The following is a 12644-nucleotide window of genomic DNA, read 5'->3' as shown; positions in this document are numbered from 1 at the left end:
GGATGCAGCTGGCTAGGGCCCTCTGGGACTCATGCTTTATCTGCACTCTGTCTACTGTTTCTATTCTGCTCTCTTATGCCGTGTCTCTACCACAGCTCATCAGCTGCTTTGTATTCTCCAAAGCCCCTTGCAAGGGCCCATTCCTGAGTTAGCTGATCCGTGTGAGCCAAGAACTCCACTTCTGTGTCTGTTGATTTCTACCTAACAGCATGAGAAAGGGTTCTTGGGTTTCCTGGGAGGAAGGGTCACGTATTTCCTACCATCCCCTCTTCTCTGTCCTCCAGAATCTCATTGTGTCCCTAGCTGATCTCAAACTTGCTATGTCGTTACGTTTCAAACTCACAGTCCTCCTGCCTCAATTTCCTGGAGTGGTGTATACCACTGCAAAGTGGAAATTCACTTACTTCTAACTGCAGTTGGCAGCAGTGGCTGAAACACTTCTTGCTGTATAGAAATTTCTGAATTTTCTTTTTTACCCCCAGGTTACTTGAATCTTTGGTTAGGGTATGTGCTCCTGAAAGGTTGGGACTGTTTTAACCATCTTCAATGGTTTCCTCAAATCCTAGAAATGTGATGCTTTAACAATAGGCTCTCATTACATGTCTTAAACCCAGTTTGACTCAGTTAAATAGTGCTAGAAACAGCAGTGCTTAACCCAGGGGTTAAAGCCACAAATTCTAGATGGCAAGACTGCATTTTGACTGTCTCACATCCCAGGACTGAGTTAGCAAATCAGTGCAGTGATTGTCAGGAAAACCGTGAGTTTAAATATTCTGTCTTTATGCAGGGCACATGCTAGCAATTACTCTAAAGGTTGGACCCTCATGGTTATGATAAAAGGCTGATGTTAAGGAATCTGAATTCCGGGCTCTAGCTTTGATGCCAATGTACTTACACCCTGGGCAAATCTTTTGTGTGTTTCAATTTTCTCATCTGTAAAATGAGGAAGGGCGAGATAAACTCAAGCATCTCTTTCAGACCCGGCTTCAGATTTTGCAAGATGTACCCTGGCGCTATGTGAGGGCATCCGGGTTCTGCCAACTCAGGCTGATGTGGTTTCAAGTAAGTCCTAGCTCAAAGGTAAATCTGACACCAGCACTTGGAAGTTAATGCGGCCATCTGCCAGGCTCTTCCTGAGAACCCACATATTAGGGATATGGATGGGATGATGTTGGGGGTGGAAGGTGAACTCATTTCAGAAAGGATCCGATCCACTTGCCAGGATACAGCTGGAAAGCAAGCACAGTCACCGACACCCGCATTCCGTTTGCGGCTAGTGGGGGCGTCATTTTGGCCATAGGTCTGCATTTTCTCTTTCCAAAAGACTCCTTCCCCGACTATTTTAACAGGAGAGAGGGACATGAATGATTCCAACATACAAACAAACCTGAAAGCCTGATAAAACTTCATAGTTTCTCTTCAGAATCTCCGCTTTTTAGAAGGGTTTGCAACTTTCTAAAGAGAGCTCCCATTTCCTAGTTAACAATTCAGCCGCGTGGGATTCCACAGCAAGACCGTCACTAGCCCAAGGTACCGACGCTCTAGGAGACCGTCCCGTTGGTCCGCCCGGCTGGTGTCTTTCTAGCCAGGTCTTCCTCTCTATGGTTTGTGCGCGACTTCCGGTGGCGGGACGCGGGACCGCGCACGCGGGAAAAGCTTCCCCGGCGTCCCCTCCCCCGCATCCCTACCTCCTCCCCCGCGTCCCCCTGCGCCCACCGCCCGTGCTGTGCCGTCGCGAGGTTGCAGCTCAAAGAGGTGGGTGGTCGCGATCCCGGGTCCCGGGTGTGCATGGGCCCTGCTCCCCCGCGGGACGCTCGAGATGGATCGTTCCGCGTTCAATTTCGCCGGCAGTGGGCGAATCCATATTAAAAGGAGGGGGAGAAACGTGGGTCCAGGGGGTCTCGGGGTGTGGGATCGCTGGGGTCGGGACACTACTCTCCGAGCGAGTTGAGGTGCGCTCTCTGAGCAGGTCCCGGGCTTGCGCCGATTGTTGCCGTGGACTGTCGATGGAACGTCCCGAGAGGGTGTCGGGTTGGGGTGTAAGCGCCACTACAGGCCTGGTTCTGCACCTAGGGTCCTGGGCCTTGGCCTCAGGAACGCTGCAGAGCCGGGTCTGTAAGGTCCTCAGGCGCTGGAGAACTTGAGACGATCCAGTCTAGGCACAGCTATCCATGGGTGAGCGGGGTAAGGTGGTGTCTTTACTTGTTTATCAATCTCCTTCCTGAATTCAGATTCCCACCCTGCTGAACATCTACACACCTCACCAGGAATTGGGGCCCAGCTCCCAGAAAAGGGTTCGTTTGCTCTGGTGCAGCCTAGGGCTCTGTGCTCAGGCCACCAAGACAGGTGAATATGGCAGAGACACTGGAGTTCAACGACATCTTCCAGGAGGTGAAAGGGTCCATGGTGAGAATGACTTGGTCTTTTAGTAAATGTAGAAATCGGGAAGAGTTCGTGTCCATTAAGAAAAGCTTAACCCTGACTGCAGTTTTGGAAATAGGGTATCTGCAAAAGCAGCAGCAGAGTCTCAAGAGTTGTGCTCTTCAGTTTGAAGAGATTGCACGTGTAGATCTATCCTAAACTCCTGTGTTAAAAACCAGGAAACTGGGGTTAACAAGGCTGCGGGTACCAGAGCCAAGCTTTCGGTCTTGATTTGAGGTCTCTTGTGTCTTTTGACTTGATCTCACTCTCACCACTTGAACTGTTGCTTTTCCATTGATAATCTGGCCATCCTGCATCAGCACCACACAGGTGAGGGGTAAAGTGGACCTGCTAACACTGTATCCTGTTCTGAATCTGGCTCTGTATTTTGGACAGAATGATGGGAGGCTACGATTGAGCCGCCAGGGTATCATCTTTAAGAACAGCAAGACCGGCAAAGTGGACAATATCCAGGCTGGGGAGTTGACAGAAGGCATCTGGCGCCGGGTAGCACTGGGCCATGGACTTAAACTGCTTACAAAAAATGGCCATGTCTACAAGTATGATGGCTTCCGAGAATCGGTGAGAGATCTTGTTGCCATGACTCTCTCCTTTTGTAACTGCCCTGTCTTGTTTATTTTTAATCTTCTACAGACAGTTGGTGTTCTGATAATCATGTCATTGCTGGTTTGGGCTCCTCAGAGCAGGGCAACTGGAGACTGTTAAACAAAACACTACTGTCTGTTTTCATTGCAAATGTTATCTTGTGAATTTCTTTGTGCCCGGACTCCAGGTTTTCTCACATCTTGTTTTAGATAGTGGTTTCCACTTGCTCCTTCTGTCCTGGTTCAGAATCTTAGCTCTGAGATTTTGTTTTTCCATTTTGAGCTGTTTGAGTTACTTGTTTTTAATATCCAGTTTCATCAAAAGAGCACCTATACAGAGTTTAAAAACTCAGCAAGGTGATTCATACATCTGGGATTGGAAGTTCCTTTACTCCTCTCCCAACCTGGGTTTTTTTTGGGGGGGTATAAAAAGATATTTTTATTTTTTAAAAAATTATTTTGCTGTGCGGTGTTGGTGCATGCCTTTAATCCCAGCACTCCAGAGGCAGGCCAACCTGTCTAAGAGCGAATTCCAGGACAGCCAGGGCTAAACAGATTAGCCCTGTCTTGAAAAAAAAAAAAACAAACAAAGCAAAAACAAAACATCAAACACGCCTTTAATCCCAGCACTTGGGAGGCAGAGGCAAGCGGATCTCTGTGAGTTTGAGGCCAGCCTGGTTTCCAGAGCGAGTGCCAGGATAGGCTCCAAAGCTACACAGAGAAACCCTGTCTGAAAAAACAAAAACAAAAAAAAACAAAACACCAAAACTAATTTTATGTATATGAGCTTTGCTAGCAAGTATGGCTGTGTATCATGTGTATGCCTAGTGCTCTCAAAGCTCAGAAGAAGGAATTGGAGTTACAGACAGTTGTGAGCCACCATCATGTGGGTGCTGGGGAGCGAACCCAATCTTTTGGGAGAACAAGTACTCTTAACCATGGAGCCATCATGTGGCTAGCAGCCAGACGGTGATGGCTCATATCTTTAATCCCAGCACTGGGAAGGCAGAGGCAGGCAGATCTCTGTGAGTTCAAGGCCTTCCTGGTAAACAGAGCAAGTTCCAAGACAGCTAAGGCTGTTACACAGAGAAACCCTGCCTCCAAAGACAAACAAAAAAGATTAAGGACATCTGTGAGAGCATGGCTGAGGGCATCTGGGTCCCAGAAACAGCCTCTAGTAACAAAGCAAAATTGTTTTTAAACAGTTCTTTCGAGACAGGGTTTCTCTGTGGCTTTGGAGGCTGTCCTCAACGAGCTCTTGTAGACCTGCCTGTCTCTGCCTCCCGAGTGCTGGGATTAAAGGTGTGCACCACCACTGCCTGGCTTTTTAAAGGTTTTGAATTGACATGCTCAGTTAACTATGGTTTCTGATAAAGGATACATTGCTGAACTTTTTTCTGATCTAGAGAACAGGACTTTTAAGTTGTGATAAGGTCTAGAGGATTTACTGGCATTGCACTTTCTCCTTACAATTTACAGGAGTTTGAAAAACTCTCTGATTTCTTCAAAACTCACTATCGCCTTGAGCTAATGGAGAAGGATCTGTGTGTGAAGGGCTGGAACTGGGGGACAGTGAAGTTTGGTGGTGAGTGAGGAAGATTGACATTTGGGGAGAAGGTGGGATGAAGGGCTTCAAATGGTACCTTGCTTAACTCTTTACTCTAATTTCTAATCCCAGTTTTTGTATTTAGCATGTATTTATTTAGCATGTATTTATTTAGCATGTATAGTGTATCAGGCATGGTGCCTGGTGGTGGTATAGTGTGAACAAGGTTCCTCTGGTCCTCTGTCCTCTGGGAACTTGGGGCAGGTGGGAATGCTTCTGCAGACTCAGGGAGGAGTTTGTGGCTTGAATAACCCTTTCCTCACAGGACAGCTGCTTTCTTTTGACATTGGTGATCAGCCAGTCTTTGAGATACCCCTAAGCAATGTGTCCCAGTGTACAACTGGCAAGAATGAGGTGACCCTGGAGTTCCACCAGAATGATGATGCTGAAGTGTCTCTCATGGAGGTGCGCTTCTATGTCCCTCCTACCCAAGAAGATGGTGTGGACCCTGTAGAGGTGAGCTTTCTGCTTGCTGGGCTCCTGGATACTGCTGAGTAGACTTTGGCTGGCTGGCCTAGGAGCTGAGAGGTTCACTGTGATTACCCGTGTGTGTTTGTAGGCCTTTGCCCAGAATGTTCTGTCAAAGGCAGACGTGATCCAGGCCACTGGAGATGCCATTTGCATCTTCCGGGAGCTGCAGTGTTTGACTCCTCGTGGCCGTTATGATATCCGGATCTACCCTACCTTTCTACACCTGCATGGCAAGACCTTTGACTACAAGATCCCCTATACTACAGTTCTCCGTCTCTTCCTGCTGCCCCACAAGGATCAGAGACAGATGTTCTTTGTGGTGAGCAAAATTCCTGGGGTGCTTCAGTAGGTAGAGGTTACTGATGCCTAGGATTCAGTATTGTTTAGTTATCTGGGTCTCAATAGCCTGTCTATTGTCCTTACTAGATCAGCCTGGATCCCCCCATCAAGCAGGGCCAAACCCGTTACCACTTCCTGATCCTCCTCTTCTCCAAGGATGAGGATATCTCCTTGACTCTCAACATGAATGAGTAAGTATCTTCCTGGACTTGTTTCTTGGCACTGTCCAGGCAGGGAGTAGGCCTGCCAGTGGACCTGTCTCGCTTTGTTTATAGGGAAGAAGTGGAGAAGCGATTTGAGGGGCGGCTTACCAAGAACATGTCTGGATCCCTCTATGAGATGGTCAGCCGGGTCATGAAAGCACTTGTAAACCGTAAAATCACAGTCCCAGGCAACTTCCAAGGGTAAGAATGTGGGTTAAAGTCCTGCTGCTGAGGTGGTGTGGGTGGGAAGTGTCCTGTTGTCTTAGTAATGAAACCTTTGCTGTGATGGGTACCCTCTAGTAGAAGCCTGGGTGCACTTCTTGTTGTAGTTGTCAGCACCTCTGTCAAAGCCACTTGGTGGGAATGACTTCTGAGGGCCTGGGCATTTGTGTTGCTACATGTGCCCTTTGGCTCTGCTGTGGTTGGTGCTGACCAGACTCTCTGCATCCTCCGTCAGGCACTCAGGGGCCCAGTGTATCACCTGCTCCTATAAGGCCAGCTCAGGACTCCTGTACCCACTGGAGCGGGGCTTCATCTATGTGCACAAGCCCCCTGTGCACATACGCTTTGATGAGATCTCTTTTGTCAACTTTGCCCGTGGCACCACAACCACTCGTTCCTTCGACTTTGAAATTGAGACCAAGCAGGGCACTCAGTATACCTTCAGCAGCATTGAGAGGTAAGAACTTCCTCTGGTTACCTCCTGGTTATCCTGATCTTGATCCCATCTCTACTGGGAAGCTCAGCCTGGCCTTGGGTCCTTTCTGAGTTCATGGTTGGACTTTTCTAGCTGAGTTGAATTTTCTTTCCAGTACTTAGACTCTGGAAATGTATCTGTCTTTTTTTCCCCTGTCCTTTGATAGGTTATTTTTTATATTATGAAAGCTGTGTGTATTGGTTTTAGCTTATTCTCCTCCATTCCCCCATGGTGGAAATATTATCTCTTTCTTTCCTGGAATGAGCTCTGTGCCCAGGAACACAGCAGCTAATGTTTATTGAGTATACTCAGCTGTGAGCTAAACATTTTACAAATATCTTTGTGTTTAATTCTCGTAACAGCCCAGCAAAGGGTGAAATGCAGACCAATAAAAAGATGAAAACCTCACTTCCCATAATGCCTTGCTCTGGTCCTATTTGGTGACTAGCTATACCCCTGTCTGCCTTTTGTGCCCCATAACTCTTCAGGGCTGTGTCTAACCTACTGATGTCCTGGGTAGTGTAGCCATGAGCTCCAGCTCCACCCAGCTGTTGGTATCAGAACATCATTTAGTCTACCTGAGTTGGTTCTAACCATCTGGTGATGATGTTTGTCTCCCCTCACAGAGAGGAATATGGAAAGCTGTTTGATTTTGTCAATGCAAAAAAACTCAACATCAAAAACAGAGGATTGAAAGAGGTATCTGTGGGAAGGATGTGCCCCTCTCCTGTTCTTTCTGTAGAGGAGAAAGGAGCGGAGACTTGGTGGCTTCTTTTTCACTCTTTCTCTTCTCTTCTTACCCTTATAGAAAAAAGAGGTGCGTGTGGCTCCTTCCCCTTCCTGAGCAGGTTCTCTCTGCATGGCCTTAGATCAGTCTATGCAGCCTCTTAGGAGCCCTGTGGGGCCAGGAAAGGGAGGGGCTTGGATTAACTCAGTTTAGTAGGCCCTGCATGTTGGCTGTGTGAACATTCCTGCTCAGGGGCTCCTGGGAACTGCTGGTCTGATTTCACAGGTGTGGGGAAATGCTTTTGAGTGCTGAGGAGTTCTGGCTTGAACGTGGTGGCTGACACTCATCTCTTCCCTGGCTAGGGCATGAACCCAAGCTATGATGATTATGCTGACTCTGATGAAGACCAGCATGATGCCTATTTGGAGAGGATGAAGGAGGAGGGCAAGATCCGGGAGGAGAATGCCAATGACAGCAGTGATGACTCAGGAGAAGAAACTGGTGGGCTAGCCTCTGTGCTGGGACCTGGGGCAGTCAGGCTGTACCCTGTGGTCTAGGCTGGGTGTCTGGGTAAGAGATGGGACTTCCACTGGAGTAGAAATTGATGCCATCTGTGTTCTTTCTTAGATGAGTCCTTCAACCCTGGTGAAGAGGAAGACGATGTGGCAGAGGAGTGAGTTTTGATTGGACCTCACAGGAATAAGATTATGGCCTATAAATTTAAGTGTTTCTGAGTATTTATCTTGTCCCAGTCTTAGCCAGTGGTCCAAGATGGAAAAGTGACCTCCAGTGAAGTGAGACATGAAAGTATTTGTCAAGGTGTCAAGGAATTTATTAGTGCATGGCATGCTTTAAAACTAGAGAAATGGGCCGGGCGGTGGTGGTGGTGCACTCCTTTAATTCCAGCACTCAGGAGGCAGAGGCAGGTGTATCTCCGTGAGTTCAAGACCAGCCTGGTCTACAAAGCTACACAGAGAAACTTTGTCTCAAAAAACCAAAACCAAAACCCCCAGAGAAATGGAAAAAGAATGGAATGAGAGCTAGTGCTTATGCATGCTGGGAGTCCTCACTTGCCAGTGACAGTATAACAGTAGTACCCCTGTGCTATATCAGTCAAGACTTCTGATTGTCCTTTTCAGAAAGTAAGAAGGCTCACACTGGCTCCACAGGGTTAAGTGTGTGTTTTTTTTTTTTGTTTGTTTTAGTTTATGTAACTGGAGAGTTCAGGAATGTAGTTGACCATGGGTACTACTGGATCTCAGTGCTCAGAAGTTGTGAGGAATCTGCTTCTGATTTTACTATTCTTAGAAAGCTTGCTCTATGTCCCTCAGGTCTAGGAAGGTTTAATGTGGATAGCTTAACACCCAGAAGCACCTCTTGGTGAACAGCACAGTGGATAGTGTTGTCTCTGGTCAACTGCCTTCCTGACCTTGAGATAATATATTTGTGGCTCTAATGGAGCAGAACCACCTTAGACTCTGCAGTTAGAATGAGCTCCTTTCCTACAGAAAACTGGGATTGTTGATGTAGAAAGGTGGGGCAGCAAAATCAAAACCAAACTGACCGTCTTTCAGAAGTTCACTAGTTGTGCTGGCAAGGGTTAATAAGGCACAGATGCTTATTACTTGCCTCGGGAGCCTTTCAGTAGTAGGCAAGTACCAGCAGCTGTGTGTCCAGAGGAGATGCGCTTTATTGGACGGGAGAGTCAGACACAGGGACTGGCTTCAGTTGAAACTTGGTTTCCTCCCTTTCAGTCTTTCTTTAGCAGAAGATTGTAGTATAAACTAAGGTGATTTAACCAAAGGGAGTGATGAAGTAGACTTGGTATGCTGCAGGCTAGCAGGAGACAGTATTGAAGGGCAGGAGTGGAATAGAACCTACCTGGCTTAGAGCAGAAGAGCCCACTGAAACATTGGTTTTTTATTGATTGAATAAACAAATAAGCCTTTGTGGTGGCTGGGTCTGGAGAAGGGATATGAAATCATTTTAGTGAAAGGCAGGAAGCTGGGGTGGCAATTAGTGGTGGAGCCTGTCCTTGGGACTTACTCCCTTGGCCCTTTCTGGGCAGATGTCTAGATTCCTTTTACTACTTTCTCAAGACATCTGGCTGGGCAGTGGTAGCACAAGCATTTAATCCCAGCACTTGGAGGCAGAGGCAGGCAGATCTTTGTGAGTTCGAGGCCAGGCTGGTCTACAGGGCGAGTTCCAATTCTGTGTAGCCAGAGCTACACAGAGAAAACCTATCTCAAAATGAAAGAAAAGATCTGTATCCTGCCTTCCTTTCCTGAGTCTAAGCCTTACTCTGGCAGGTTTGACAGCAATGCCTCTGCCAGCTCCTCCAGTAATGAGGGGGACAGTGACCGAGAAGAGAAGAAGCGGAAACAGCTCAAAAGGGCCAAGATGGCCAAGGATCGCAAGAGCCGCAAGAAGTCTTCAGAGGTACAGACTCACCTCTAGATTGGGAGAGTGAGTGTGTGCGTCTCCATTTTCTGTTTTCTTTCTCCTCTCCACTCGCAGCAGGTCCTGTTGGTTGTGCTGCCTTTTGGGTGAGTGTGGCTTTGGTAGATACCGTCTAGGTTTTCTTTTTGGCCCTGAGATACTGTTTCTAGAAGATCTGGGTTTTTTGTTTGTTTGTCCAATTTTAATATTTTTTGACAATTTTAACATACATTCAATGTACTATGATTTTATTCATACCCCCTTTCCCTCTGTTCCCCTCCTTCAACTCCTGAACTAGTCCATCTTTTGCTTTCATGTCTTGTCTTTTTGGTTTGTATCTGATGAGTTTAATTAGGATTGCTTGTATAGCATGTGTAAGACCTTACCAGTGGCTGCCCCGCTGAAGAAAATGACTCATCTTCTCCTAGCAACTGCATGTTAACTGCATGTAGCACCTTAGGAAGGGTGAGCCCTCGTGGTTGCCTCTCCTATCTATGATAGAATATCAGGACCCAATCTTGTATTGGCCTTGGGCAAGTATCCATAGCTGTTGACAGTCACAGCAGCCATGCTGTATCTGGATGGCAGTGTTTCATAGTACTCCTCCCTTTTCTCTGGCTCTTGCATTCTTCCTGCCCACCTCTTTAGCTGTATTCCCTGGGCCTTGGTGATAGAGATATTCCATTTAGGACTGAGCACTCATTTGTAACTTGTTCTTAGTACCATGACAGATGTGAGTCTCTGCATCTGAATTAGGAGACATCCTGCCTCTGCCCAGGGCATCTCTTGGAGAAGGAAAAAGCGGCTAGTCCTGCCCTTAGAGCTGTTCCTGGGTACCCAGTTCCATCTAGTTCTCCCTGCATTTTCCCCCTCCCCAGATGGTTTCCTTGGGGAAACTTAGGATAGTTGAGAAATATGGATGGCTGATGGCATTTGGTTTCTTTCTCATGTAGGCGAAGAAGGGTAAAGATCCAAATGCCCCTAAGAGGCCTATGTCTGCATACATGTTGTGGCTTAATGCCAGCCGAGAGAAGATCAAGTCAGACCATCCTGGCATCAGCATCACAGATCTTTCTAAGAAGGCAGGCGAGATCTGGAAGGGAATGTCCAAAGAGAAGAAAGAGGTGAGTAACAGTGGAAAGGAGTGGTGGTGAGAAGGGCTTTGTGGGGGTGCAGGGTGTGTCACTCATCCATCTGTAGATACAGATTTGCTTGCATCAGTCTAAAGGACTGTTTGTGACAGGAGTGGGACCGAAAGGCTGAGGATGCCAGGAGGGAATATGAAAAAGCCATGAAAGAATATGAAGGAGGAAGAGGTGAATCTTCTAAAAGGTGAGTGTTAGGAACAAAATGGTCCCAATAACTGCTCTTTTTAGCAGATTTTTTTTTCCAGGTTAGAATTGAGAATTGTGGTACATATTTTTGACAGCAGTAAAATAGTGCTTATGCCATTGCCGAGTATAGGTGTTGTATGGAGTTAGGAGATAAATATGGCCCATTTTCCTCGATCAGTTTTATATTCAAATAAATAATGGGAGGGTTTAGAAAAAAGTATTTTGTGAAGCTTAATTCAAAATCCATATGAACTTTTAAACAAAACAAAAGTGCCAGGTAAGTTTTGCATAAGTTGCTTCAGGCCGTGACCCTGGCTCTTCAGGTACTCACGTATGATCCTCTCCTTTGGTGTACTTTGGGCTACAGAGCTGACATTATATTTGCCAGGGTGAGAATAATATGGCCATTACTGGAGACGTCCTCATTAAAGCCAGGAGAAATGTGGCCTATCTGATAATATGGGAAGACTAATGGCCTGGCGTCTTTTCCATTTTCTTAATATAGGGACAAGTCTAAGAAGAAAAAGAAAGTAAAAGCAAAGATGGAAAAAAAATCCACTCCCTCTAGGAGTTCATCATCCAAGTCTTCATCAAGGCAGCTAAGTGAGAGCTTCAAGAGCAAAGAATTTGTGTCCAGTGATGAGAGCTCTTCAGGAGAGAACAAGAGCAAAAAGAAGAGGAGGCGGAGCGAGGTGGGGCAGGAAGTCTGGGCGGTTGAGGGGCATTTGAGTCTGGGGTGGGTAAGACAGGGTTGTGGTTTGTCTGTAAGAGTAATGAGTTAGAGTGGACAGGTGGATTTCTGAGGTTATGGTGAGTGCAGTTGTAGGAGGAACTGGGCATTAGGGACCCTTCACCAAAAAGTGTCTGGGACATTATACCTTTACCTAAGAGACCTCTGGTTTTTCAGGACTCTGAAGAAGAGGAACTAGCCAGCACTCCTCCAAGCTCAGAGGACTCTGCCTCAGGATCTGATGAGTAGAGGAAGAAAATTCTTGTCCTTGCCCTGTCACATCTCCAGGCTTTCTACATAGTTCTTGGACTCTGTGCCATCTGAGTAACTGCTCCTGGTGGCTTCCACTTCTCTGAGGCAGGCATCAAGGGAAACATCTAACCTCAGCTGCTTTGCAAGAATGGCTCCTTGTAATCTGGGGAAAGACTGGGTAGGAGTGCATTCTGTCTGCTCACAGTGCGTTGAAGGATCTAAGTCCTCGGCTCACTTGCCCGACTGTAGGGATAAAGCTGCTTCCTGTCTTATTCAAGTGGCTGCATCAGGGGTCATGTGAAGTCAGGCCTGTAGCTCCTAATAGGGGCCTATTTCTACTTTTATTTTGTATTTCTGGTCTGTGAAGTCAATTTAATAAATGGAACTGACTTTGGAAACCATGTCCTTATGTCTCCTTTCCCACTTTACATGTGGTGTTTACCCTTCTATCCGGACTCTGCAGGGCCCTCCTGCCCAGCTGGGAAGCAAGTCTTGAAGCACATCCTGTCCTTCCTGGCTGGACAAGCATTGGTTTTCACCCTTGTCTGTGAACAATGCCACCTGAGAGTCAAGAAATGAGTGCTGATCTGATTAGGAAGCCTCTCAGAGTTCCACTCCATTAGCCAGCACAGGGGTGGGAGTCGGAGGGGGCGGGGTTCTCAGCTCCATCCTTAATCACTTTAGGAGACAAGGGTCTTATAAGGCTTGAGGTAATAGAATGAGGATCGACTTTCTAGTGCAGGGAGTGGAAACCTGAGTCAGGAGGATGAGTAGTGTGTGAGTGAAGTTAAGTGTGTGAAGGGAGGGCTACAAAATTTCA

The 12644-nt window shown here is 47.0% G+C and overlaps 2 protein-coding genes across 10 annotated transcripts in view; one reads left to right on the top strand and one right to left on the bottom strand.

Moving 5' to 3' along the window:
• Positions 1-1554, bottom strand: part of P2rx3 (purinergic receptor P2X 3) — a 35776-nt gene extending 34222 nt beyond the window's left edge. For 3 of the 9 annotated variants that reach the window (XM_027422650.2, XM_027422652.2, XM_027422653.2), the window contains exon 1: positions 1388-1552. Coding sequence is in view for 3 of the 9 variants with exons in the window: in XM_027422645.2 (XP_027278446.1) it covers positions 1380-1410 (31 nt within the window). In the remaining 6 variants the exon portion in view is untranslated. Of the gene's footprint in view, positions 1-404 lie in introns of all 9 variants that reach the window. The other 6 variants (XM_027422645.2, XM_027422654.2, XM_035446208.1 and 3 more) reach the window with 5 other exon arrangements.
• Positions 1555-1621: 67 nt separating this feature from the next.
• Positions 1622-12222, top strand: Ssrp1 (structure specific recognition protein 1). Its single transcript, XM_027422642.2, has 17 exons — positions 1622-1755; positions 2232-2406; positions 2818-3003; positions 4506-4611; positions 4898-5088; positions 5192-5422; positions 5530-5633; positions 5718-5846; positions 6103-6324; positions 6969-7041; positions 7432-7570; positions 7697-7742; positions 9379-9508; positions 10462-10632; positions 10752-10840; positions 11348-11534; positions 11750-12222. The coding sequence occupies exons 2-17, from the start codon at positions 2353-2355 to the stop codon at positions 11819-11821; spliced, it is 2130 nt and encodes a 709-aa protein (XP_027278443.1). The 5' UTR covers positions 1622-1755; positions 2232-2352; the 3' UTR covers positions 11822-12222.
• Positions 12223-12644: the final 422 nt, after the last annotated feature.

Source organism: Cricetulus griseus, chromosome 6 (assembly GCF_003668045.3).
Source record: "Cricetulus griseus strain 17A/GY chromosome 6, alternate assembly CriGri-PICRH-1.0, whole genome shotgun sequence".
Lineage (NCBI taxonomy): Eukaryota > Metazoa > Chordata > Mammalia > Rodentia > Cricetidae > Cricetulus > Cricetulus griseus.
This window is presented reverse-complemented; position numbering and strand designations above follow the sequence as displayed.